We start from the raw sequence: 27,629 nt of genomic DNA, 5'->3' as shown, positions 1-27,629 counted from the left end.
GTACATTGTTAAAAATAGTAGATTGTATATTGTAATTGCAGTATTATTTTGGTAACTATGTTGCCCAATGAACAAGCACCAAACCAGCGTGCGTGAGTGCAGAGTTAAAACCCCAAAAAGTATTTTATTTACATTTTTTATTAACAACAAATCAATACTGGAAGTACATGTGGGAACCCAAGTATATATAAATAATATACAAAGGACAATTGGGATAGGGTACAATATCACATTACACAAGGACCCTAAGGGACATACATACACTTATTATTCTAACAACTTTTTTGTTAGTAGAGTATTTTATTGTCTTAAAATACAGTTCAATTTCTTTTTGTAAGGTAAGAAAATGTGGTGTTTTGTTTTTAAATTTACATTTGTGAATATGAAATTTGGCCAAAAGAATAATGAAATGAATTACATAAAAATGTTTCAGCTTATTTCTATCGTAGTGCGTGAGTGCAGAGTTAGATGGGAAGCCGTGCATTGCATGACGTGCTGTTTCTATCAGAATAAATCTCCATGACTGGTGCTACAAGTTGGTTCGTGTCGATGATTGATTGTACACAACGCAAGAGTACTGTTACACTCACACTCCAATACAGTAGGAGGCGGTGTAAACACCCCACGGTTGCGATACGCCAATACAAATTTGAGGAAGAAGAAGAAGAACGAATCGTTCATGAACTCACGTCACTAAAGCTCGCAGGATCAGGGGGCTTTGCGAGACTAGCGACCGACAGAGCAGCGGAAGAATTTAGTGTGAGAGTCGTCAGTCTAGCAGTTGGCAGCCGATAGACAGCTTCCATTTACACAAAAGCAACTCCCGCGGTTGTCCTGCAAGCTACGGCCGGCGTAAGTGTTGAGTTATTACTTGCTAGCTAGATAGATACTACAATTTAACATGAGTTGTTACGCAACTAGATACATATCAGACAACCAGTCGGCAACGAGTGCTCATGTTACCGTTAGCTAGTCAGCTAATGTTAGCTGCATTGGTGTGTTAAAACCTCATTACCGTTGTCCTGGCAGCAGGATATTATTCTGGCAGGATGATCGCGGATATTTATTCAAAATAAGAGTCCCCATACAAAGATATGCTAAACTTTGGCAATATCGTTTTTTTCCCACTCTAGTGCAATATAACTGTTTTCACAGCGTTGCAACAAAAGCGGCAATCAGAAGTTGAAACGATAACAAAGCGTAGTCCCCACAGCTTTTTTACTGAAACAGGGAAGGGATGGGTCTGGAGAAGTGTTCAACTCTCAACTTAATTGACGGAGTTATGGATGCAAGGACTGACCATCCATGAAATCAACATTATAGTTTTAAGCATGTTTTAAGGCTAAATTAATGGAACATTTGACCAACTTTTATTTTTTATATTGTATTATTTATACCTGCATTTCTGTAGAAAGTGTACACCAGTACTAGTATGTTGAAAGCTATTATGTAAGGCTATATGTTGCCTAGTTAAATAAAGGTTATATATGTAAAGAAATACACTTTTAATAAAATACAAATATATATGTGATTGGAACTACTCCATAGTCTACAAAACATTAATTGGTCTATTGTGTTGGGCAAAGGGTTTAATAGAGCGTGCTGGTGACTCCTTGTTCCCCCTCATTCCATTCACTGATATGCAATACGCTGCATATGAATTAAATATTGGCTTATAGAGAAAAAATGTCTCTGCCGATGTAAAAGTAGGGTTGGGATTACTCCCTAGGGTCTGTAGATATGGTGTTATTTCTTGGGGGACTGAGGTTTACATACCCAGCAGCACTTTCAAATCCACCCATTCCAGTGGTCCAATGAATTAACTGTAGGCCTATAAATTACATATTGGCCTACATAAAAATAACTGCTTTGTTAAAGTGGGGTTGGGAGTACTCTAGGGTCTGTAGAAACTATATATGGTGTTATTTCATGGGGCACTGAATAATACGTAGTGTTGCTGACCTTATATGCCACCCATTACATTGGCCACAATGCAAGTCACTGTATATGTATTACATATTGGGTTAAAGATATATTTATTTACAAATAAATCTTACACTTAGGATCCCAGCATAAGTATAAGCAGGTGGGCCAACAGGTGAGGCTTGAGGCTAGGGTACTAATGGGGTCCACTAGAATTGGTAGTCCTGGAGATCTGGCCAGCATTACTTCCACTCCCAGAAGTCAAAGTTGCACCCATGCACCGCAGTTCCTCGAACGAAGTGTCAAAATTGGCATAATCATCACTCAGGTGTACTTTATCGTGGCACCAGAGGCACGGTGAGCCCTTCTGTAAGTCACACCCAGCTCCCGTGCTTGGCATTGATACTCCAATGCTAGCTGCTCCTGGTACTTTAGATATTTTGGGAAGTCAAGGATTTGGCATCGGCACAGTGCCATCCACTAAGGCACCAAGGTGGGAACCACCAGCACAAACTGAAAGAAAAGGATGCACATTATATTTAGAGATGAATGCCAAGTTTTTGTGACACTAATTATTTTATGCAAATGAAACAACTTCTCACCTCATTATTCGAGATCTGTCTCGGTAAGACCGTCTTGTAATGCTTGCTGGGGTTGATGGTTGATTTCCCCCCCCTCAATCCCCCAGTGCACGTTTTGGTTTTTGCCCTAGCACTATACGGCTGATTCGAATGATCAAAGCTCGATGATGAGTTGGTTATTTGAATCATAAATTCCTTCTTGCATTCTTCAACATTGATTAAAATGTAATATATTTTCAATGAGTTGGCCACCTTGCAATGTTTTGAAATACAGGCTTTTATTTTAAAGGTTTCCTCATTACCATAGGAAAGTGACATCTTTGTTAGTTTTGCTAGCAGAAACATTAAGACCTCCTAGCTAGCCAAATACAGTATCTATGGGTGTGATGAACCTGTGGTGGTGTTTAAAAAAAAAACACAAAAAAAAAGCACCTTTTTTATATATCCTTCATTAGTTCATTTGAATTATCTTGGTGTGTTAGCTAGTAATTAGTTATACTACTAGCCATGTTATGTTTGTTGTCAACAATTGTTTTGCACAATCAAATATTTGTTGTTTATGCTACCGTTCGCTAACTGTGCACATAAACTAGCTAGCTACTGCATCCTTCAACTTCTGCTCTCTCTGCTTTCAAGATGAAGAGGTGATTGCAACTAATTAGTCACTGCAACTGGTCATCAGCTTGGACTGGATGCTGTGTAGGCATATGCGTTATTGTTGTAACGTGCTCAGCAGCAGGAGGTGGAGAGGGTTTGCAGTCCCGTGCCACAGTCAGGGATGGACACCTGGACACCGAATCCTCGAGCAAAACCGTTCATCCCTCGCCAGCAACGGAGCCTCTATCTCACCTGGAAGTACAAATTAACTAACAAGCGAGCTCTCCGCCGAGGCTGCCAGGTGAACCCAGATACATGTTGTTTTGCCAGTTCAGCTACCATTCACTGTCACTTTTGGTAAGCCTACATTTGAGGTGTTTTTGAGAAATCAACTTGACTTTTTCCTCTGTGCAGGCTGGAGCGGTTCTATTTCTGCTGGTCACAGTCATTGTAAATATCAAACTAATCTTAGACACAAGAAGAGTAGCCAATGAGGAAGAGGCAGTGCAGGAGTATGGTAAGTCTTGTCAATTCTTCCATTTCTTTCACACTTTTCCATTTTCCATGTAAAAAGCTGTTTCTCACTTACTATAGCCTAACAAAGTTGTTGATCTATGGAATTCATACTGCTGAGCAATGTTATGTCAACTTATGAAGCAACGTTCCACAATTCAAAATGTCTGAACTTTCCCGTGCTCGTTTAAAGACGACGCCCTGCCCAACATGGAGACCCCGCGCAAGACAGCGAGCGGTAGGAAGGTCCTGGACATTGAGGTGTACTCCAGCCGCTCCAAAGTCTATGTGGCAGTGGACGGCACCACTGTGAGTACTTGTAGGCATTTCACTATAAGCCTACCCTTTTCACACTACTGAGCCAAACCCAGCTGAACTGCACTGGCCTAGGTACATATCGTCCGTAGTCTCTGGAAAAGACCATGTTTAAAAAGAAATTGAATTGAAAAAGATCTGAGCCAGCGCAGTCTGGCTCTAGTGTGAATCTGGTTTATTGTTGATGTGTGTCCTATAAACTGGGTTTCATAGTGTGATTATGATGTAACTATTGATATTGGAAGGTGCTTGTGTTGTCTGTGTGTCCCTCTCCAGGTGTTGGAGGATGAAATGCGGGAGCAGGGCCGAGGCATTCACGTGATAGTCCTCAACCAGGCTACAGTAAGTAAGCATTTCTGACTCTTCACCTAGAGACACACTGAAACTGGTGGTTTTTTTTTTCTCTGCACTTGTGAGCAGTGTTTCAATTTAGCCTTTGTTTTTCAAGCATTCATGAACCGCAACATGTCGATAACATAGTGAGATGAAACTACTAGTCTTGGTAGTAGGCAATTCCATGGTAAGAGTGATACAGAGACTCAGGTTTTTTCACTTTAAAATGTCAAACAAAAACCAATCATTGCAAAGTTAAACAAACCACACAACTGTACGCACAAGGTCTACTTTGAACAATTCCCACGTTTTGCTGAAACACTTTTACTTGAGCAACAGTTAAGATACGAAGTTTGTTAAGACAATGGTTTTGGATGTTTGTACCGTCATTCAGTTACCAAACTTTTCATTTGCCTTGTTCTCCAAGTAAATGTGTTTTTGTAAAATGTTCAGTGGAAATTGTTAAAAGTATGGTTTAACTTTGCAGTCATTGGTTTATAGTTTAACATTTTTAAAGTGAAAAATCTCGTCTCAGTTTGTTACTGTGGAATCGCCCTATTGCTAAACCAACCTCTCCTCTCTAGACAAGGTCTATTTGTAGGTCTGCAGCATAAATGTCACTTTGTTGTGTGTGTGCAGGGCCATGTGATGGCCAAGAGGATATTTGACACCTACTCTCCCCATGAGGACGAGGCCATGATCCTCTTCCTCAACATGGTGACGCGTGGCAGGGTCCTCATCTTCACCATCAAGGTGAGTCACTCACTAACTCCCTTCCGGCTTTGCATATATTATAGTATAAGCTAGTTCTTGATGCACTAGTAGTGACTTGCATCAAAGCTATTGTATTTGCATGCAATAACCTTGATGCGCTAAATGGGCTAATGTAGAGTAAGGCTAATTAATTAGCCTGACGATGCAGTGTTTTGTGTCTGTCTGTTTGTGTTGTATTGTTTACCTTTAGGATGAGGGGACGTTCCACCTGAAAGAGTCTGCTAAAAACCTGCTGAAGGGGCTTGGGAGCCAGGCGGGCCTCAACCTCAGCTGGAGAGACATGTGGACCTTGGTGGTGAAGAAAGGAGGTATAGGAACAGATGTTCACTCACTCTTGAAACACACACACACACACACACACACACACACACACACACACACACACACACACAGAGATCAATTTTCACACAAATGGCAGTTAAAGCTAGGGGTGTAAACGTTTAAATGAAATTGGGATCTTTACGTTAAGAAAAATCCCTAACCAAAGACTTTTTTTTGCTCCACAAAATGTAAATCAAAGTGCAGTTATCACAAAACGTGTTATAGCCTAACTTGATGACCGGCTATAAAGGCCTGGGGAAAGTTGTAATTTAAGTAAAACCAGAGAGGAAGAAGCGAACGTAAGGCTACTTTGGTGAATTTGCAAGGCATACCTTGACATTGCAAGGTATAGATTAATTATTTCTGCCTGCCCCCTCCTCTCTCTCCCATGCGCTGGCTCGCCTGCTCTTTCTCTTCAATAATAATGTGAGTGTGTTCAGTCTTTGGTCTGTTGCATGTAGAATATTCTAAGCTATTCATTGATGATAAGCCCTGCTTTACTGAAGTTGCGTGAAATTGCAACATATTGCATTGCGAGATACAGCTTTTTTTAATGTATTGAAGATGGGCCTAGTGCACGGTCCTGACTGTCTGCCTGGTGGCCGACCTGCCTGTACTGTGCCCCTCCCCTCTCTCTCTCCGTTCCTCGCTAGTTCGCTATAAAATATGCAAGCGTTTGATTAGTTGCCGTACTAATTCCTAGCGGAATCGAATCTTGATATTCAGAAATGGGAGTCGACACCGGGAGTATCGGCTCCACCACTACATCATTGTCTTTAAGTTGGAAAAATGCCAGAGACAGGCAAGCGACCTTAGTGAATTCCTGTATGGCAATACCTCGAGAAGTAAATGCAAACTTTGCGAGGTGGAATTGAGGTACAGTAATGGTATTTAAAAAAATATCTAACTTAATTTAACCTTTATTTAACTAGGCAAGTCAGTTAAGAACACATTTTTATTTACAGTGACGGCCTAGGAACGGTGGGTTAACAGCCTTGTTCAGGGGCGGAACGACAGATGTTTACCTTGGTCAGCTTGGGGTTTCGATCCAGCAACGTTTCGGTTACTGGCCCAACGTTCTAACCTCTTGGCTACCTGTACTACCATTACAACAGTAATGGTAGTACAGGTGCAATGCTTATCCATCTGATAGGGATGCACTGTGAGACCCAAACCGCTGCTGGCAGCAGCGCAGCTGCATTGTGAAATGTTATGAATTTTTCTTATCGTTTTATCATAGTTTTTGTCCATTTGTGTGTCATGCGATGTGGGCGTGTTGATGATGAGCTGCTTGGGATGTTTGTTTTCAGGTCAGTTGTATGGTGAGAAACACTCCAAGTCCCCAGCCCTGTCCACCTGGGGAGATCCTGTTCTACTGAAGACTGAGGTGCAGCTCACTGCTTCGGAAGGTACCTACCTAGCCTCCCATCCCCTCTACTCCCTCCTCACCTTGCTCAACAATGACCAATCATCCTTTATATGCAGCTATTAAGAGAAATGATCTCAAATATACAGTCGATGGTGAAAGTCTACCCAACCCTTGTGCAGTCTTCACATTTTGCTGCCTTAAAAATCTATCTTTAAAGGGGTTACATTAGAATTTTGTTCTACTGATCTTCATAACCTACTCCACACTTTCAAAGTGAAAGAAAAATAAGATAACATTTTCCATATGAAAATCAAGATGTGTTGATTGCATATGTCTTCTCACCCCATAGTGGAAGCTTCTTTTAAAAACGGAATAATTTTGAATAAGATTCTACCAATCTTGCACAACTCTTAAGGCAATGTATATCAATTGTTCTTGTCAAAAATGGCTCAAGCTCAGTAAATATGGTTGGGAACCTTTGATGGACAGCAATATTCAAACCTTGTCTCTAATCTTCAAGCAGATTTAAGTCAGGACTGAGACTGGACCATTCAGGAACATCTCACCAGCTCTTGGAAAGCCATTCTGGTCTGTCTTTGGCATTAAAATGTGTGTAATTGTCCCTCTGAAAAATACAACTATTCTTGAGTTAGGCTTTCAAATCAAATTGTATTTGTCACGCTTTCTAAACAGGTGTAGACTAACAGTGAAATACTTAGTTGTGGGCCCTTCCCAACAATGCTGAGAGAAATACAAAAATAATAACCCGTCAAATATACAATGAGTAACGATAACTTGGCAGTACACATGGGGTACCAGTACCGAGTCGATGTACAGGGATACGAGGTAATTGAGTTAGAGTAGTATTCATACCCCATGGCTTTTTCCTCATTTTGTTGTTACAAAGTGGGATTAAAATTGATTTAATTGTAATTTTTTGGTCAACGATCGACACAAAATACAGCAAAGCAGACTGAACCAGGTTTTCCTCTTGGATTTTGCCTGTGCTTAGCTCCATTAGGTTTATTTTATCCTGAAAAACTCCCTAGTCCTTAACGATTACAAGCATACCCATAGTATGATGCAGCCATCACCATGCTTGAAAATATGGAGAGTGCTACTCAGTAATGTTTTGGATTTCCCCCAAACATAACACTTTGTATTCAGGACAAAAAGTGAATTGCTTTGCCACATGTTTTGCGGTATTACTTTAGTGCCGCGTTGCAAACAGAATGCATGTTTTGGAATATTTTTATTCTGTACAGGCTTCCTCCTTTTCTCTCTGTCAATTAGGTTAGTATTGTGGAGTAACTACAATGTTGTTGATCCATCCTCAGTTTTTTCCTATCACAGCAATTAAACTATGCAACGGCTTCAACCCTCTAGTCTAAGCTGGGGGGGGAATTGTTTTAAGATGCTCATACCAAGGATCATGTATCTATTTGATTTAAAATTGTAGGCCCCCCCCCCCCCAAAATACACTACCGTTCAAAAGTTTGGGATCACTTAGAAATGTCCTTGTTTTTGAATGAAAAGCACTTTAAAAAAACAAACATTAAATTGATCAGAAATACAGTGGAGACATTGTTAATGTTGTAAATGACTATTGTAACTGGAAATGGAAGATTTAAAAACGTTTTATTTTTTAATGGAATATCTACATAGACCATCATCAGCAACCATCACTCCTGTGTTCCAATAGCACGTTGTGTTAGCTAATCCAAGTTTATCATTTTAAAAGGCTAATTGATCATTAGAAAACCCTTTTGCAATTATGTTAGCACAGCTGAAAACTGAAACTTAAAGAAGCAATAAAACTGTCCTTCTTTAGACTTGTTGAGTATCTGGAGCATTAGCATTTGTGGGTTCGATTACAGACTCAAAATGGCCAGAAACAAATACTTTCTTCTGAAATTTATCAGTCTATTCTTGTTCTGAGAAATGAAGGCTATTCCATGCGATAAATTGAAGATCTCGTACAACGCTGTGTACTACTCCCTTCACAGAACAGCGCAAACTGGCTCTAACCAGAATAGAAAGAGGAGTGGGAGGCCCCGGTACACAACTGAGCAAGAGGACAAGTACATTGTTGTCTAGTTTGAGAAACAGACGCCTCACAAGTTTTCAACTGGCAGCTTCATTAAATAGTACCCACAAAACACCAGTCTCAACGTCAACAGTGAAGAGGCGACTCCGGGATGCTGGCCTTCTAGGCAGAGTTCCGGTGTCTGTGTTCTTTTGCCCATCTTAATCTTTTCTTTTTATTGGCCAGTCTGAGATATGGCTTTCTTTGATTTAATTTAGAATGACAATAGTGTAATGATGGTTTTATTTATCAGCAGCAAATAATTTGACCACGCGCCTTGCTGGTTGATATCATTCTGTTTTACGTTATAAAAATAAGCTGTTATGGGACTGTTTTATTTACTATAACTATTGCTAATCACATTCATTGTAAGGGACACAAAAACATGCTACGTGTTGCAGTAGGCCTTTTAAAATATTGCAAAACATATCCTTGACTCTATCCAAGTTGATGAGCAGGAAACAAACGATGCCAGTCAGCCTGCCCAGCCGGCCCATCGAAACTACACCTAAACCACAGGAGGTTGGTGGCACCTTATTTGGGGAGGACGTGGTAATGGCTGGAGCGGAATAGGGGGAATAAACACATGGTTTCCATGTATTGATGCCATTCCATCTTTTTGCTCCATTCCAGCCATTATTATGAGCCATCCTCCCATCAGCAGCCTCCATTGACCTAAACTATACCGAAGAAAATTTCACACATAATAATGGTTGGCCTATAGACAAGATTAAATGGACAATATCAGTTGTCAAATCGTACATGAAGAGAGAGGTGCATCTTGTAATTGACAGATGCAGGGAAAGGAGCATCACTTTATCAAATCACATGCAGGTAAAACATTTTCATTTCTATATAGTATCAGAAAGAAACTGCAGAATTTGCTCTGACACTTACCTTTGTCAAATAATGCAAAATTCAAGAGGTGCAGCTCCATTTTCAAATGTAACTTTTTCCAAGAGTATCCGTGCTGTCAATGCGTTCAGCACATGACCACTCACGCGCAGCAGTGCTTTGACTACTTAGCAAAAACTAGTAACTTAATAAAATATGCTTTTTTGTCTTCAATGGATGAGTGGGCGATAGAAACCAGAACTGACAATGGTGCATGTGACTTCAATGAGCTGAATGATGAGGGTGATTTCAATTTGATTGATCTGAATGTTGAGAGGGAAGAGGATGATTGAATTTAGAACAATAGTGTAATGATGATGATGAAGAATTGTGGGCGGTGTAATTTATTTGATTATGAAAGCCTGGAAATGGTGTATATAATCTCTCCTCAGAGTCAAATCGGACACAGCACAACATACAACGCGTGTCGTTCACAATGGCAAGCCGAACCAAACTAATTGATACACTGACAGCATTGCAAATGCTGCAGAATTTATGAGTTGGAGGATTGGAAATTGAGCTTAAAATTGACGTTGCTGACTGTGGACCCGACGCATAAAGAGAAGACGATGCTTAAAAGCGCAGGTATAAGGGCACAATAGTGTCCGATACACTCAACAAATGACTTATATCTTGTGATTAATATATTTCCACAAATATTTCTTTATGCATTTCATCCTTTACAATTGCTCATGCACTGGTGCTTTTGTTTAGGAATACGGCAAAAAAAATTCACCTGCTCACTTGGTTATTATCTTTTTTGTTTCTACTTTGTTTCTACTTTTGCAAGCATTGGATGTCGATGTTTGCACACCTTGTGGTTTGATATGCATCTGATGCATATGCTGAAGTAGACGCCCGGCAACGTTCTTCAGCAGGTACTTATAGGCTGAAAGGTTAGGCTGTTCTATTTTTTGTTTGTATTTTTTTTTGCACTAAACTACACTGCTCAAAAAAATAAAGGGAACACTTAAACAACACAATGTAACACCAAGTCAATCACACTTCTGTGAAATCAAACTGTCCACTTAGGAAGCAACACTGATTGACAATAAATTTCACATGCTGTTGTGCAAATGGAATAGACAACAGGTGGAAATTATAGGCGATTAGCAAGACACCCCCAATAAAGGAGTGGTTCTGCAGGTGGTGACCACAGACCACTTCTCAGTTCCTATGCTTCCTGGCTGATGTTTTGGTCACTTTTGAATGCTGGCGGTGCTTTCACTCTAGTGGTAGCGTGAGACGGAGTCTACAACCCACACAAGTGGCTCAGGTAGTGCAGCTCATCCAGGATGGCACATCAATGCGAGCTGTGGCAAGAAGGTTTGCTGTGTCTGTCAGCGTAGTGTCCAGAGCATGGAGGCGCTACCAGGAGACAGGCCAGTACATCAGGAGATGTGGAGGAGGCCGTAGGAGGGCAACAACCCAGCAGCGGGACCGCTACCTCCGCCTTTGTGCAAGGAGGAGCAGGAGGAGCACTGCCAGAGCCCTGCAAAATGACCTCCAGCAGGCCACAAATGTGTATGTGTCTGCTCCATCGGTCAGAAACAGACTCCATGAGGGTGGTATGAGGGCCCGACGCCCACAGGTGGGGGTTGTGCTTACAGCCCAACACCGTGCAGGACGTTTGGCATTTGCCAGAGAACACCAAGATTGGCAAATTCGCCACTGGCGCCCTGTGCTCTTCACAGATGAAAGCAGGTTCACACTGAGCACGTGACAGACGTGACAGTCTGGAGACGCCGTGGAGAACGTTCTGCTGCCTGCAACATCCTCCAGCATGACCGGTTTGGCGGTGGGTCAGTCATGGTGTGGGGTGGCATTTCTTTGGGGGGGCCGCACAGCCCTCCATGTGCTCGCCAGAGGTAGCCTGACTGCCATTAGGTACCGAGATGAGATCCTCAGACCCCTTGTGAGACCATATGCTGGTGCGGTTGGCCCTGGGTTCCTCCTAATGCAAGACAATGCTAGACCTCATGTGGCTGGAGTCTGTCAGCAGTTCCTGCAAGAGGAAGGCATTGATGCTATGGACTGGCCCGCCCGTTCCCCAGACCTGAATCCAATTGAGCACATCTGGGACATCATGTCTCCCTCCATCCACCAACGCCACGTTGCACCACAGACTGTCCAGGAGTTGGTGGATGCTTTAGTCCAGGTCTGGGAGGAGATCCCTCAGGAGACCATCCGCCACCTCATCAGGAGCATGCCCAGGCGTTGTAGGGAGGTCATACAGGCACGTGGAGGCCACACACACTACTGAGCCTCATTTTGACTTGTTTTAAGGACATTACATCAAAGTTGGATCAGCCTGTAGTGTGGTTTTCCACTTTAATTTTGAGTGTGACTCCAAATCCAGACCTCCATGGGTTGATTAAATTGGATTTCCATTACATTCAACTATGTAAAGAAAAAAGTATTTAATAAGATTATTTCATTCATTCAGATCTAGGATGTGTTATTTTAGTGTTCCCTTTATTTTTTTTGAGCAGTGTACTGCATATGTGCTTCCACAAATTTTTTTTTTTTTTTAACTGGCTGCCTTCAGGTGAAGCTCGTGGGTATCCTAGAGCAAAACAGGTGGGGTTTCCTATAACTTTTTACCTGGGCTTTGCTTCGTTCATATTTAATTTGCTTCTGACAAACTTCCCAGTCCCTGCTGTTGACAAGCATACCTATAACATGATGCTGCCACCACAATACTTGAAAATACAGTAGTTTTCACTCTGTTATATTGGATTTGACCCAAACCTGAGGTTTTTAATTTAGGTCCAAACGTTTATTTATTTTCAGTATTACTTAATGGCCTTGCTGCAAACAGAATGGATGATTTGGAGTGGATTTTTTTTTAACACAGGCTTCCTTCTGATGGGTTCTAACTCCTAAACTTGAAATATTGTTAATTATCAGGTATCCTATGGAAATGAGGAGTGCCATAGTCTGGTTTCTAAACCGGAAGTTAATCTGGAGGAGGAATGTATATGGTTGGGGCAATTAAGTTTGCCTTTCTTTTACTCAATACATTCCAATCACATAGTTGCAGGCACTGATAAGGGTGGAGAGATGTGGTTTAGTGAGGAATGGATGCCGAGGTCAGGTCGCATTAAGGGAGAAGGAACAGTTTATTGTCCGCATCGCTTAACATTACATCTTTATTGCTAGGCAAGAAGTTAAGAGAGAAGTAGGATATTGCACCCAAATTGGGGTGTATATATACCTATGCTGGTAGCAACACGTCTTTGTCTGTTTAGGTGTCTGACCCTTTGGGTGAATAAGCTTGGTTTGAGCTTTTATAGTTGTCGATCAGTTTTAACTCGGTTCATTTAGAACAGGGGTGGGCAAACTTTTTGGCTCGAGAGCCACATTGGGATTTAGAAATTCACTGGAGGGCCGCATTTTTGGGGGGATTAATTGTTTGTTATAATCAATTTGCGGGGGACTCCTGAGTGACGCAGCGGTCTAAGGCACTGCATCACTACAGACCCGGGTTCGATCCCAGACTGTGTCACAGCTGGCCGTGACTGGGAGACGCGTGAGGCGGCACACAATTGGCCCAGCATCGTCCAGGTTAAGAGAGCGTTTGGCAGGCCGAGATTTCCTTGTCCAATCGTGCTTTAGCGACTCCTGTGGCGGGCCGGGCGCATGCATGCTGACACGGTCGCCAGGTGTACGGTGTTTCCTCCGAACATTGGTGCGGCTGGCTTCCGGGTTAAGCGGGCATTGTGTCAAGAAGCAGTACGGCTTGGCTGGGTCGTGTTTCTTAGGACGCATGGCTCTCGAACTTCGCCTCTCCTGAGTCCGTACGGAAGTTGCAGCGATGGAACAAGACTGTAACTACCAATTTGGATACTGCAAAAAAAGGGGTAAAAAACAAATGTACAACTTTTTTTTTTTATCCGGGCCGTACTTTGACCCCCTTGATTTAGAACCTAACACTTCTTTTCACTTTATCATACATGCCAGTAATGTGGCGTGAATGCAGTGTTGTTGATCCTCTGTATCTTTTAAGTATTGTGGTGGCAGCATCATATTATGGGTATTCTTGTCACCAGCAAGGACTGGGAAGTTTGTCAGGATCAAAATACATATGAGGAGCAGAGCCCAGTTACAAAAGTTAGAGGAAAACCTGCTGTAGTCTTCTGAAAAATTCCACTATCCCAGGGTTAGGTTTTCAGCTGGACAATTACACAAATGTTAATACCAAAGTCACACCAGAATGGCTTTCCATGAGGTGGTGAGTATTCCAGAAAGGTGCATTCTCAGTCCTGATTTAATCTGCTTGAAAATCAGGTTTTTAAATATTGCTGTCCGTCAATGATTCCCAACCAAGTTTACTGAGCTTGAGCAATTTTGAGAAAAATAATTGATTTATGTTGTGCAAGGTTGGTAGTCTTATTCAAAATGATTTACAGGTGTGAAGGCAAATGCAATCAATACATCTTCATTTTTTATGAAGATTAGTTTTCAATATTTTGTCTTACTTTGGAAGTGTGGACTAGGTTGTGTAATCGGTACATTTTTTTAAATCTAATTTGAGGCAGCAAAATGTGAAGACTGAAAGGGGTGTGTATACTTTCACTATGCATTGTAAGGTGGTTTATGCTCCTGCACCATATCAACCACCATCTCAACTCCTTCTACTTGTCATGTGTACTTTATACTGAATGCCACACTCGAAGTTCCCTTGTGGGGGGAAAAAAAAAAAAAATGAAATGTCAGTTAATTATAATTGGGTACCATTCTCCTCTCTCCCCCTGCAGATGCAGAGTGCCATTGGGCTGACACAGAGCTGAACAGGAGGAGAAAACTCTTCTGCAGTAAGGTGGAGGGCTACGGCAGCATCTGTAGCTGCAAGGACCCGGCCCCCATTGAGTTCAACCCAGACCCAGTAAGGCTCACGTCCCAAATGGCACCCTATTTAGTGCACTACTTTTTTATAAGGGCCCATCTGGATGATTGAACTCAAGCTGTCCCCCTCCCCCTCCTTTTTCTAGCTCCCCAACAACAATGTGTTCAATGTTCCTGTGGCGGTCATCGCTGGGAACAGACCTAACTATCTGTACAGGTATGACTGAGATTCTGACGGGAAGGGATCTGAAAGTAGGGTTCAGACCAGAAACATTGTTTTGATCTTACAAATCAGTGCTGGTTTTCTGAGGCCAAATAGCAAACCCGAAATCTAAGACTGCCTGATGTCTTATCATTATTACGACCAGCTCTTTCTTCTCCATGTTAGGATGCTGAGGTCTCTGCTCTCGGCCCAGGGGGTCAACCCACAGATGGTCACAGTCTTCATCGATGGATACTATGAGGTACTGAGTTCCTTCTCTTTATCTTCACCCTCCTCCTTAACCATCTTCTCAACTGTATGGCATTTCATTTATTGCGCTTAAAGTCGTATGTGTGCATGCGTGCATGCGTGTGTGCGTACAGGAGCCCATGGATGTGGTGGAGCTGTTTGGACTGAAGGGGGTTCAACACACTCCCATCAGCATCAAGAATGCCAGAGTATCACAGGTGAGATGTCTGTCAGCCAACTCACTTGTCACACTCAGCAGCCTCCATCACAGACCAGCTGAAACGGTGTCAGTAATACAGTCATTAGTCAACTGGAAGTCACTTGTTTTGTCAAACACCAACAAATGAGACAATCAAAGGCAATGTTGTGTTGTAATGCACACAGTGTTTTGGCATCCATCACCCACTCACTACCACCTCTATACATCTGTCTGCTCTCTCCTTTCAGCACTACAAAGCCAGTCTCACTGCAACCTTCAACCTACACCCAGTGAGTATTTTCACCTTTCTGTCCACCAAATCCAGATCAGTAATTATGGTGTGGTTGATTTCTGCCAGTGTGGTTGATTTGTGTTTGATTTGCAGGATGCCAACTTTGCCATAGTCCTGGAGGAAGACCTAGATATCTCCATAGATTTCTTCAGGTAAGATCTCTAGTTTTAGATTGATGGATTTGGATCTCACGTGACTGGGAATACAGATATGCATCTGTTGGTCACAGATGCCTTTTTTTTTTTTTTTAAAGTAGGGACGTGGATCAGAAAACCATAGAGTTTGCATAGAGTTGATCAGGCTGTTGATTGTGGAATGTTGTCCCACTCCTCTTCAACTGCTGTGCGAAGTTGCTGGATATTGGCGGGAACTGGATCACAGTGTTGTTCATGTCGATCCAGAGCATCCCAAACGTGCTCAATGGGTGACATGTCTGGTGAGTATAAAGGCAATGGAAGAAATGGGACATTTTCAGCTTGCAGGAATTGTGTACAGATCCTTGCGACATGGGGCTGTGCTTTATCATGCTGAAACATGAGGTGATGGCGGTGGATGAATGGCACGACAATGGGCCTCAGGATCCTTTCATGGTATCTTTGTGTATTCAAATTGCCATCTATAAAATGTAATTGTGTTCTTTGTTCATAGTTTATGCCTGCCCATACCATAAACCCATAGCAACATGGGTCACTCTGTTCAAAACGTTGACATCAACAAACCGCTCGCCCACACGATGCCATCTGCCCTGTACAGTTGAAACCGGAATTCATCCGTGAAGAACATACTTCTCCAGCGTGCCAGTGGCCATCGGAGGTGAGCATTTACCCACTGAAGTCAGTTATGACGCCAAACTGCAGTCAGGTCAAGACCCTGGGTAGGACGACGAGCACGCAGATGAGCTTTCCTGAGACGGTTTCTGAGTTTGTGCAGAAGTTCTTCGGTTGTGAAAACCCACAGTTTCATAAGCTGTCCGGGTGGCTGGTCTCAGACAATCCCGCAGCTGAAGAAGCCAGGTGTGGAGTTCCTGGGCTGGTGTGGTTACACGTGGTCTGCGGTTGTGGGGCCAGTTGGACGTACTGCCAAATTCTCTAAAATGACATTGGATGCAGCTTATGCTATAGAAATTAGCATTCATGATGCAGTCAGCATGCCAATGCAGGCTCCCTCAACTTGACATTTGTGGCATTGTTGTGTGACAGGTGCACCTGTGTAATCATGCTGTTAAATCAGCTTTTCGATATGCCACACCTGTCATGTGGATGGATTATCTTGGCAAAGGAGAAATGCTCACTAACAGGGATGGATGTTAACACATTTTTGCACAGCATTTGAGAGAGCAGCTTTCTGTGCGTATGGAACATTTCCTGGATCTTTTATTGCAGCTCATGAAACATGGGACCAACACTTTACATGTGTATATACAGTGCATTCTTAAAGTATTCAGACCCCTTCCCTTCTCTACATTTTGTTACGTTACAGCCTTATTCTAAAATTGATGAGGGATTTTTTTTTAATCAATCTACACACAATAATGATAATGACAAAGTGAACAGGTTTTATTTTTGCAAATTTATAAAAAAAACAGATACTTAAGTATTCAGACTTTGCTATTGAGCTCCAGTGGATCCTGTTTCCATTGATTATCCTTGATGTTTCTACAATTTGATTAGAGTCAACCTGTGGTAAATTCAATTGATTGGACATGATTTGGAAAGGCACATACCTGTCTATATAGGGTCCTACAGTTGATAGTGCATGTCAGAGCAAACACCAAGCCATGAGGTCGAAGGAATTGTCCGTAGAGCTCCGAGACAGGATTGTGTCGAAGCACAGATCTGGGGAAGGGTACCAAAACATTTCTGCAGCATTGAAGGTCTCCAAGAACACAGTGGCCTCCATCATTCTTAAATAGAAGAAGTTTGGAACCACCAAGACTCTTCCTAGAACCCTAACCCAGCCAAACTGAGCAATCAGGGGAGAAGGGCCTTGGTCAGGGAGGTGAGCAAGAACCCAATGGTCACTCGTGATTGAGATCAAGAGTTCCTCTGTGAAGATGGTTGTCCTTCTGGAAGGTTCTCCCATCTCTGCAGCACTCCACCTATCAGGCCTTTATGGTAGAGTGGCCAGACGGAAGCCACTCCTCAGTAAAAGGCACATGACCGCCCGCTTGGAGTTTGCCAAAAGGCTCCTAAAGGACTCTGACCACGAGAAACAAAATTCTCTGGTCAGATGAAACCAACATTAAACTCTTTTGCCTATATGCCAAGTGTCACGTCTACAGGAAACCTGTCACCATCCCTACAGTGAAGCATGGTGGTGGCAGCATCATACTGTGGGGATGTTTTTCAGCGGCAGGAACTGGGAGACCAGACAGGACCAAGGGAAAGATGAACGGGGCAAAGTACAGAGCGATCCTTGACTAAAACCTGCTCCAGAGGGCTCAGTACCTCAGACTGGGGTGAAGGTTCACCTTCCAACAGGACAACAACCCTAAGCACACAGCCAAGACAATGCAGGAGTGGCTTCAGGACAAGACTCAATGTCATTGAGTGGCCAAGCCAGAGCACGGACTTGAACCTGATCGAACATCTCTGGAGAGACCTGAAAATAGCTGTGCAGCGATGCTTCCCATCCAACTTGACAGAGCTTGAGAGGATCTGCAGAGAAGAATGGGAGAAACTCCCCAAATACAGGTGTGCCAAGCTTTTAGCGTCATACCCAAAAAGCCTCAAGGCTGTAATCGCTGCCAAAGGTGTTTCAACAAAGTACTGAGTAAAGGGTGTGAATACCTATGTAAATGTGATATTTCAGTTCAAAATTGTATAAATATGCTAATATTTCAACAAACCTTTTTTTTCTTTGTCGTAATGGGGTATTGTGTAGATTGAGGGGGGAAAACGACTTATTAAAAAATGTATTAAGGCTGTAACGCAACAAAATGTGGAAAAACTGGAGTCAACACTTTCCGAATGCATTCTACATGCATACAGTGCATTTGGAAAGTATTCAGACCCCTAGACATTTTCCCAGTTCTTTTTACATTACAGCCTTAAAATAGATTTTTTAAAAAATACAAATTCCTCATCAAGCTACCCCCATAATGACAAAGCAAAAACTGATTTAGAAATGTTTGCAAATGTATAAAAAATACAGATAAGTTATATTCCATTTACATAAGTATTCAGACCCGCTTCCGACATCTTTTAGAGTCCATGCCCACGATGAATTGAGGCTGTTCTGTGGTGTGAGGTGCAACTCAACATTAGGAAGGTGTTCTTAATGTGTAGTACACTTCTTAATGTGTAGTACACTCAATCTCAGCGCAAAGATCATTGGAAGGTTGTCAGTCAGTTTAATGTAGCCGAGTATGTGCTTTAGAATGAATATTGCTATTATTGACCAAAAGGGGGCAGTAGATCCACATGTTTCCTGCTTTACTAAATCTCTCTCTCTCCTTTGTTTGCCCCAAGCCTTAAATGTATTAACTGTTGAACATGTGCTACTTCTCCAGCTCTGTCCTCCGTTAACTAATGAGAAATGGCTTACAAACATTTGGAGTATGGGGCCAACTGAATTCAATGCTTTTTTAACCTCGCAAACATGCTCTTCAAAAGAGCTGGTAGAGATGGTTCAACTGTCACATACAGGAATGTAATGCATTTGTGGTAGGGAATCATAGACTTGATCACCTTTATTGATCCCCAGCGTGAAGACATCCAAGTGTTGTGGTGAACTCATGCTGTTGTAGTAGTGACCATTGTCTTCAGTCAGATGGTGTCATTCCTATGCGACTCTTGTCCCTCAACCAATGTGACAGATCAGTGCAGGCGGAATCGACGCGACATCTGAAATAAGACAATGGTTGGTGACATGTTATGGTTGTTTTTCCTGTCCAGTTTCCTGAGCCAGACCGTCCATCTGCTCAACGAGGACGACAGCTTATACTGCATCTCAGCCTGGAACGACCAGGTCAGTGTCCTCCTCCTCTCGATACTTTCCACCCTTTAAACATTTTCCTTTCGTTGCTGTAGCTCAGTTGGTAGAGCATGGCGCTTGCAGCGCCAGGATAGTGGGTTCAATTCCCTTGGACCACTGTACGTAAAATGTATGCATGCATGCCATTTGCAGGCCCAAAGTGAGATTTGGTTAGGGGGCCCCCCACCTCATGGCAAAGCATTTGTGGCCCCTCTTGATGACGGAGAGAGAAATGTACATTTTTTAAAAGTAAATTTCGTGCAATTCTACACATTTTGCCATACAGAGAAAATGTGTTTTAAATGCCCACGAGTAGAATTTCACTTTTTGTCAGCTGAAAGACGATGCCAATAGCTTACCAATGATGTTGCACAACAATTTAAGTCTAGTCATTGTTTTAGTATGATATACTGTATTTGGAGTTGAAATGGGAAATCCCGAAGTGGTAACTTATGATATTTTCAGTGCCAATGCCGTGTGTTTCCCCTATATGACGTGCTAATACTTTTCAGTCTCTTTTCAGAGCTGGGTTTTATTTGAATGTTACCACCCACCAGCATGGCATTGTTTATTAATCAGAAACACCTGCAAAGTTCTTTCTCTTCGAGTTGCGACTGAGCTGAGCAATATAATAGATAAGGTTTGGCTGAGCCAAACCGTTTTCCCATAGCCTACACTTGGCTGCCTGAGATGGGGCGCAAATTAAACTTATGTTTTTGCATCTCCACTTTTTTACCAGGAAATTATCATAATCCATTGGATAATTTGTCAAATTTCACTTATTTTTGAGCTAGTCTGTATAAAAATATAAACTCAGGAAAAAAAAGAAACGTCCCTTTTTCAGGACACTGTCTTTTAAAGATAATTCATAAAAATCCAAATAACTTCACAGATCTTCATTGTAAAGGGTTTAAACATTGTTTCCCATGCTTGTTCAATGAACCATAAGCAAGTAATGAACATGCACCTGTGGAACGGTCGTTAAGACACTAACAGCTTACAAAACAGTAGGGAATTAAGGTCACAGTTATGAAAACTTAGGACACTAAAGAGGCCTTTCTACAGACTGAAAAACACCAAAAGAAAGCTGCCCAGTGTCCCTACTCATCTGCGTGAATGTGCTTTAGGCATGCTGCAAGGAGGCATGAGGACTGCAGATGTGGCCAGGGCAATAAATTGCAACGTCCGTACTGTGAGATGCCTAAGACAGCGCTATAGGGAGACAGGCTGGGTAGCTGGTCATCCTCGCAGTGGCAAACCACGTGTAACAACACCTGCACAGAACGGTACATCTGAACATCACACCTGCGGGACAGGTACAGGATGGCAACAACAACTGCCCGAGTTACACCAGGGAACGAACAATCCCTCCATCAGTGCTCAGACTGCCCGCAATAGTCTGAGAGAGGCTGGAGTGAGGGCTTGTAGGCCTGTTGTAAGGCAGGTCCTCACCAGACATCACCGGCAACAACATCGCCTATGGGCACAAACCCACTGTCGCTGGACCAAACAGGACTGGCAAAAATGTCTCTTCACTGGTGAGTCACGGTTTTGTCTCACCAGGGGTGATGGTCGGATTCGAGTTTATCGTCGAAGGAATGAGCGTTACGCCGAGGCCTGTACTCTGGGGCAGTGTGTCACAGCATCATTGGACTGAGCTTGTTGTCATTGCAGGCAATCTCAACGCTGTGCGTTACAGGGAAGACATCCTCCTCTCTCATGTGGTACCCTTCCTGCAGGCTCATCCTGACATGACCCTCCAGCATGACAATGCCACCAGCCATACTGCTCGTTCTGTGCGTGATTTTCTGCAAGACAGGAATGTCAGTGTTCTACCATGGCCAGCGAATATCCCGGATCTCAGTCCCATTGAGCACGTCTGGGACCTGTTGGATCGGAGGGTGAGGGCTAGGGCCATTCCACCCCCCCACCCCCCCGAAATGTCCGGGAACTTGCAGGTGCCTTGGTGGAAGAGTGGGGTAACATCTCACAGCAAGAACAGTAAAATCTGGTGCAGTCCATGAGGAGGAGATGCACTGCAGTACTTAATGCAGCTGGCGGCTACACTAGATACTGTTACTTTTCATTTTTACCCCCCCTCCCCCTTGTTCAGGGACACATTATTCCATTTCTGTCATGTCTGTGGAACTTGTTCAGTTTATGTCTCAGTTGTTGAATCTTGTTATGTTCATACAAATATTTACACGTTAAGTTTGCTGAAAATAAGCGCAGTTGACAGTGAGAGGACGTTTCTTTTTTTGCTGAGTTTATATACACTAAGTGTAGAATCTTTAAAACATTTTTATTTAAGAACACCTTTTCCATGTCATAGACTGTCCAGGTGCGCAACTCAATATTAGGAAGGTGTTCTTAATGTTTTGTACACTGAGTGTATATGACCATTTTATAAATTGTAAACTTGCATGTAACATGATTGCATTTTGGAACCCCGCTCCCCCCACCACCCCAAGATTAATGGTTTTGACCACGCTTCACTGCTTTTGATTGGTGCAGCTAGAAATCACAAGTGTTTATCCTATATTATAAACTGGGTGGTTTTACATATCATTTGCGGAGTGCATCATGAGCAAAGTCATTGTAGCCTATGATTTGACTTCCCCTAGCTGTCAGAACCATGACATGAGCACAGGCTGACTTATCACTGCTATAGCACAGCTGAATAGCCTGCCAGCAGCCAACCAAAGGTTGCACCGTGTCCATTACAATGTAGAACAACGCGACACTAGTCCAAATCGTTCAATAGTTAGGCTACCCATATACCATTATTATTATTTATTTTTTCCGGAGCCGCAATTCATGAAATATGCCAGGACTTTGGATATAACAATAGATGGCAAAGTCAAAGATACTGGTTTCCCTTATCCATTGAACATTTCCCTAAATGCTTATGACAAATCCAGCTCCAGAACCAACTGTAGCCAGCTGGCTAATCTTTTGAATAAGGTGTAGCAACAACAGATAACATTAGCTGGATAAATTAGGTTAGCATGCTAGCTAAATACACTGACAGCTGTCAGGGCCCTACTTGTGATATCTCCGCAACATGTGGAAATCAACAACGTTCCCACCCCCAATTCGTGAATATGTATTAGCAGGTTGCGTCATTCTTCGGAGGTGGAACCTAAACGAGAATTTCCTCTATAGGACAGTAATCATGTAGAAATAGGGGTGGAATTGCCCTCTGGTGGGGGCCTTTTTAAAGTTACAATTCTACACATTTTGCCATGACTTGTGCCACGTTAATATGATATCTGAGTGAGAATGACTAACAAAATCAATGGGGGGCCCATGGAGGACAGGGCCCCTGGGCACGTGCCCGGTCAGTATTTGGCCATGATTACTACAAGTTTAGATGGCTGGTTAGACTACCTACCAATCAAAACATTGACATTGCTAATCGAATGACTGACATAAAAAAAATTGCTGTTGCACAACCAAATTTCAAAATGGCACCTGGTATATTTGACTATTCTTACTCTCAATAGTAAGTTGAGACACTGGCTGAGTTCTGCCTTAAGGTTCTGGGGGCCCTTAAGGCGTCAGCATGCTTCAGTTCGGCTGGCTCCTAGCCAAACTCGCCTAGCCGAACCAACGAGTGTGCTGACATACTCCCTTAATAGACCTTCGCTTGAAAAATGAGAAAAAAAGTGTCAGTAGTACTGTTTGTCCATTTTGAGACACCGTTGCCAGTATACACTTCCTCAAATTAGTCAGAATCAATCTAAAATAACTCAAATATGTCATACATTTTTGTTTTTGCAGAGGATCTTAGTTGTGTATTTTTACATCTTACTAAGCTGTTTGGTGCAGTATTTCTCAATAAAAAATTTGCATGAAAATGAGTCTCTCAATGAATGACAACAAAGACTTTATTGAAGAATCCCTACTCTTGGGCAATCACTGACGAAGGGGCGTAGACTTCGTCTCCGAACTTCGGCTTGCCTCTAGAAAAAAATGTTGTGTGCCCAAACAGCCTTAAAACCCACACCGAAGTCCAAAATGAACAAAAACGTCACGAAATGTCATAATATATGCACAAACTCTTCCGAACTGTTTTGGCTGAGAAGCATGCAGACACCTTAAGCCACCACTTATTTCGCTTATGCCTTGAGCTGGCCCTGCACCCATGACACTAAGTTGCTTTGGATAAAAGGGTCTGGGAATTTACATATATTACTGTAATGTGTGGAAATTGTGTTTTATGTAGTTTTTAATATCTGTTATAATGCTGCTGTGCAGGGTTATGAGCACACAGCAGAGGACCCAGCTCTCCTCTACAGAGTGGAGAGTATGCCAGGCCTGGGCTGGGTGCTGAAGAAGAGTCTCTACAAGGACGAACTGGAGCCCAAGTGGCCCACGCCTGAGAAGGTACTGGCATACGTGTGTGTGCGTGCAGTGTTTCTGAAACTGATAGTTAATATTTTCTGTCTGATAATGACAATGCGCGCGTGTGTGTGTGTGTGTGTGTGTAGCTGTGGGACTGGGACATGTGGATGCGTATGCCAGAACAGAGGAAAGGCAGAGAGTGTATCATCCCTGACGTGTCCCGCTCCTACCACTTTGGCATCATCGGACTCAACATGAACGGCTACTTCCACGTAAGGCCCTCTTCTTCACTACTAGAATACTATGGTTTAGCCTTTCATGCCATCTGCTCAGGCTGGCTTACATTTTAAAGTGAACTTGATGATGAATCAGGATACTGACATATTTTCTCAGTGGGTTTTCATAAGCCGATTATGGGTTTGACCTGTCTTGCATTTGAGTGTTTCTTCCTAATTTATCTCCTCTAGGAAGTGTATTTCAAGAAGCACAGGCTCAACACGGTCCCTAATGTCCAGCTGAAGAATGTAGACGGCTTGAAGAAAGATGCCTACGAGCTGGAGATTCAGAACTTACTTAAGTGAGTGAGCATGTATCAGATATAGTCCACAAATTAAGCTATGTGTTGGTTTTACACACATGTGTATATATATTTATCTCCACCGAGATTCACTTCTAAATGGGTAGTTGTTGCCTCAATAACTAAGTCTATGGGAACAGCTAGCATGTCAATATGCTAACGCTAGTAGCAAAGTACACAGCCCCCCCCCACCACCCTTGCCACCACTGCTGTAAAAAATCCTCGGGAAATCTTTTTGGTGACTAAAGTGTGTGTTATTCTGTGTTGTGCTCAGAGAGGCTGATGTGCTGGACCACAGTAAGAACCCATGTGAGGACTTGTTCATCCCTGATACAGAGGGGAAGACCTATGTCATGTACATCAAGATGGAGCTGGAGACTGACACATCCACCTGGACTGAGCTCGCCAAGGTAAAGGTGGAGGAAGGGGAATTAAGGGGGAGGGGAGGGAATGAAAGGGAGGGAGGGGAGATACAGAGACAAGCTCTTCACATTTCAATATACAGTGCCTTCAGAAAGTATTCAGATGAGATGTTTCTACATCTAGATTGGAGTTCACCTCAGGTCAATTCAATTGATTGGACATGATTTGGAACGGCACACACCTGTCTCTATAAGGTCCTACAGTTGGCAATCCAAGACTCTTCCTAGAGCTGGCCAAACTGAGCAATCAGGGGAGAAGGGGCCGATGGACACTCTGACAGAGCGGCAGAGTTCCTCTGTGGAGATGGGTGAACCTTCCAGAAGGAAAACCATCTCTGCAGCACTTCACCAATCAGGATTTATGGTAGTGGCCAGACTGAAGCCACTCCTCAGTAAAAGGTACATGACCGCCCACTTAGAGTTTGCCAAAAGGCTCCTAAACCAAGTTTTTCTGGTCTGATGAAACCAAGATTGAGCTCTTTGGCCTGAATGCCAAGCCTCACGTCTGGAGGAAACCTAGCACCATTTCTACGGTGAAGCATGGTGGTGGCAGCATCATTCTGTGGGGATGTTTTTCAGCGGCAGGGACTGGGAAACTAGTCAGGATCGAGGGAAAGATGAACGGTGCAAAGTAGAGAGATCCTTGATGAAAACCTGCTCCAGATTGCAACAGGACAACGACCCTAAGTACACAGCCAAAACAATGCAGGAGTGGCTTTGGGAGCCCGGACTGCAACCTGATCGAACATCTTTGGAGAGACCTGAAAATAGCTGACAGCTTGAGAGGATCTGCAGAGAAGAATGAGAGAAACTCCCCAAATACAGGTGTGCCAAGCTTGTAGCGTCATACCTAGGAAGACTTGAGGCTCTAATCCCTGCCAAAGGTGCTTCAACAAAGTACTGAGTAAAGGGTCTGAAAATGTGATATTTCAGTTTTTAATGTCTACAAACCTGTTTTGCTTTGTCATTATGGGGTATTGTGTGTATATTGATGAAGAAAATAACAATTTAATAAATTTTAGAACGAGGCTGTAACGTAACAAAATGTGGAAAAAGTCAAGGAGGTTTTAACATTAAAATGAATTGTCACATTATTATTTATTATTATTTTTTATTGTTTGCCTTGTCTTTGAAGAGTGTTTTGTGGACTAACGTATGTGCTGTCCTCAGTGTCTCCATGTGTGGGATCTGGATGTGAGGGGGTACCACAACGGCCTGTGGAGGCTCTTCAGGAAGAGGAACCATGTCCTGGTTGTGGCCGTTCCTATCTCACCATACTCGTAAGTTATTATAGTGCATCACTGTGGTTATGGTTAAGGCCCCTCAACGCTTTTACATTTTTTTTTTTTTTTAACTAGGCAAGTCAGTTAAGAACAGATTGCAGTACTTCACAACAGAGTGACAATGTATACTCAACTAAACTTTAAAAAAAAGAGTCCCATCTAACTTATTTCCATCGCTAATATCTATATTTGTTCCTCTCTCTTCACTTTGTTCAGTGTGAAGAAGCCAGTGAACATTACACCCATCCACCTAGAGCCTCCGCCCAAAGAAGAGGGAGCCCCCATGGAGCAGCGTTAGCCCAACACCTCCACACACCCTCTCACAATGCTATCGACTGGTAATAAGGTCATTCTTGCAGGGGCTTGTGGCGTCGGAGAGCCATTTTCTTTACACTATATCACACAGAGGGGGGTATGTGGTGTAGAAGTGATCCACACTGCCTACTGAGGTAGCTTGAGAATCTTGATTCCTGAGGTCAGATTTGGCACCAGATTCGTTTCTTTACACTGCAAAAATAGTCTCTTTTGAAACTGGTTTCAAAATAGCATGGTGTAGAAGGTGGAGTAGCCCACCACACACACTCTCTCTAGCCTGGCCTTAACGCCAACACCCTTACCCTACTACCAACACCACCCTCCTGGCCTCACCACAGACAGCAGGGCTTCTTGGAAGTAGTGTTTTTATGGTGGTCAGACACTGACTGGACTGCACCACTGATCATCATTGGTCTTTCACTGTGTGGAGGTTCACTAGAAGAAGGTTTTTGACGAAGTGGGAGATTGACCGTATTAGGCTGTGGCACAGGATTCCATCCAAATGGTTACGTATATATAGCTATGCCCCTTACTGACACTCCACCTGTGAATTCTCGGAGAAGAGGAGAGGGGACAAAGGCTGGACCAGAAAGGAGTACAAAAGGGATCTGTTAACATTTACTGCATCTTTGATGCGTCTCCTTTACGACGGTTGGATGATGTTTGAAAGAAACAAACTGGATGAAAAGGGGGAGAAGGAGAGGGAGGATAATTGACGCTCAAATCTCACCCCCAGCTTTGTGGGGACACATCCGCATAAATAAGTGGCTTCTGATGAAACTTGCCCAACCAGAAAATAATGTATTTTCTTTTTATTTCTAAGTGCTTTGTCAATCCTGTATACATTAACTTATGTTTATTTATTTCACTTGCCAGTATATCAACCAACAAGTGTTTGAAATGTTTTATTTTTAATCTGATTTTTATTAATATCAATTCATTAAAAAAAAAATTTTTAGGCCTAACGTTTACAGATCTGATATAATAATGTACAGTTGAAGTCGGAAGTTTACATACACCTTAGCCAAATACATTATTTAAACTCAGTTTTTCACAATTGTTGACATTTAATCAGAGTAAAAATTCCCTGTCTTATGTCAGTTAGGATCACCACTTTATTTTAAGAATGTGAAATGTCAATAATAGTAGAGAATTATTTATTTCAGCTTTTTTTTATTTCATCACTTTCCCAGTGGGTCAGAAGTTTACATACA

General features: G+C 42.7%; 1 protein-coding gene across 3 annotated transcripts; it reads left to right on the top strand.

Moving 5' to 3' along the window:
- Positions 1 to 653: 653 nt before the first annotated feature.
- On the top strand, positions 654 to 27,611 carry pomgnt1 (protein O-linked mannose N-acetylglucosaminyltransferase 1 (beta 1,2-)). 3 transcript variants are annotated; one of them, XM_014168768.2, is made up of 21 exons: positions 654 to 852; positions 3,238 to 3,402; positions 3,516 to 3,618; positions 3,808 to 3,923; positions 4,206 to 4,271; positions 4,902 to 5,015; positions 5,227 to 5,344; positions 6,668 to 6,766; positions 14,467 to 14,594; positions 14,701 to 14,771; positions 14,943 to 15,018; positions 15,140 to 15,223; positions 15,453 to 15,494; positions 15,590 to 15,648; positions 19,393 to 19,465; positions 23,732 to 23,860; positions 23,965 to 24,090; positions 24,286 to 24,395; positions 24,670 to 24,805; positions 25,988 to 26,097; positions 26,317 to 27,611. In XM_014168768.2, the coding sequence occupies exons 2-21, from the start codon at positions 3,283 to 3,285 to the stop codon at positions 26,396 to 26,398; spliced, it is 1,962 nt and encodes a 653-aa protein (XP_014024243.1). In that variant the 5' UTR covers positions 654 to 852; positions 3,238 to 3,282; the 3' UTR covers positions 26,399 to 27,611. The 3 variants fall into 3 exon arrangements, with proteins under 3 accessions (XP_014024243.1, XP_014024242.1, XP_014024244.1); XM_014168767.2 differs by having other exon boundaries at positions 667 to 852; positions 3,141 to 3,402; positions 26,317 to 27,610; XM_014168769.2 differs by having other exon boundaries at positions 727 to 852; positions 3,241 to 3,402.
- Positions 27,612 to 27,629: the final 18 nt, after the last annotated feature.

This window comes from Salmo salar, chromosome ssa23 (assembly GCF_905237065.1).
Source record: "Salmo salar chromosome ssa23, Ssal_v3.1, whole genome shotgun sequence".
Lineage (NCBI taxonomy): Eukaryota > Metazoa > Chordata > Actinopteri > Salmoniformes > Salmonidae > Salmo > Salmo salar.
The sequence above is the reverse complement of the archived record's forward strand: the minus strand, read 5'-3'. Positions and strand labels throughout refer to the sequence as shown.

Excerpts from the sequence above, each read along its gene's own strand:
- pomgnt1 (XM_014168768.2), top strand. The coding sequence starts at position 3,283 with ATGGACACCTGGACACCGAATCCTCGAGCAAAACCGTTCATCCCTCGC. Across the intron at positions 14,772-14,942 it reads AGACCTAACTATCTGTACAG|GATGCTGAGGTCTCTGCTCT; the intron begins GTATGACTGAGA and ends TCTCCATGTTAG. Across the intron at positions 26,098-26,316 it reads GTTCCTATCTCACCATACTC|TGTGAAGAAGCCAGTGAACA; the intron begins GTAAGTTATTAT and ends CACTTTGTTCAG.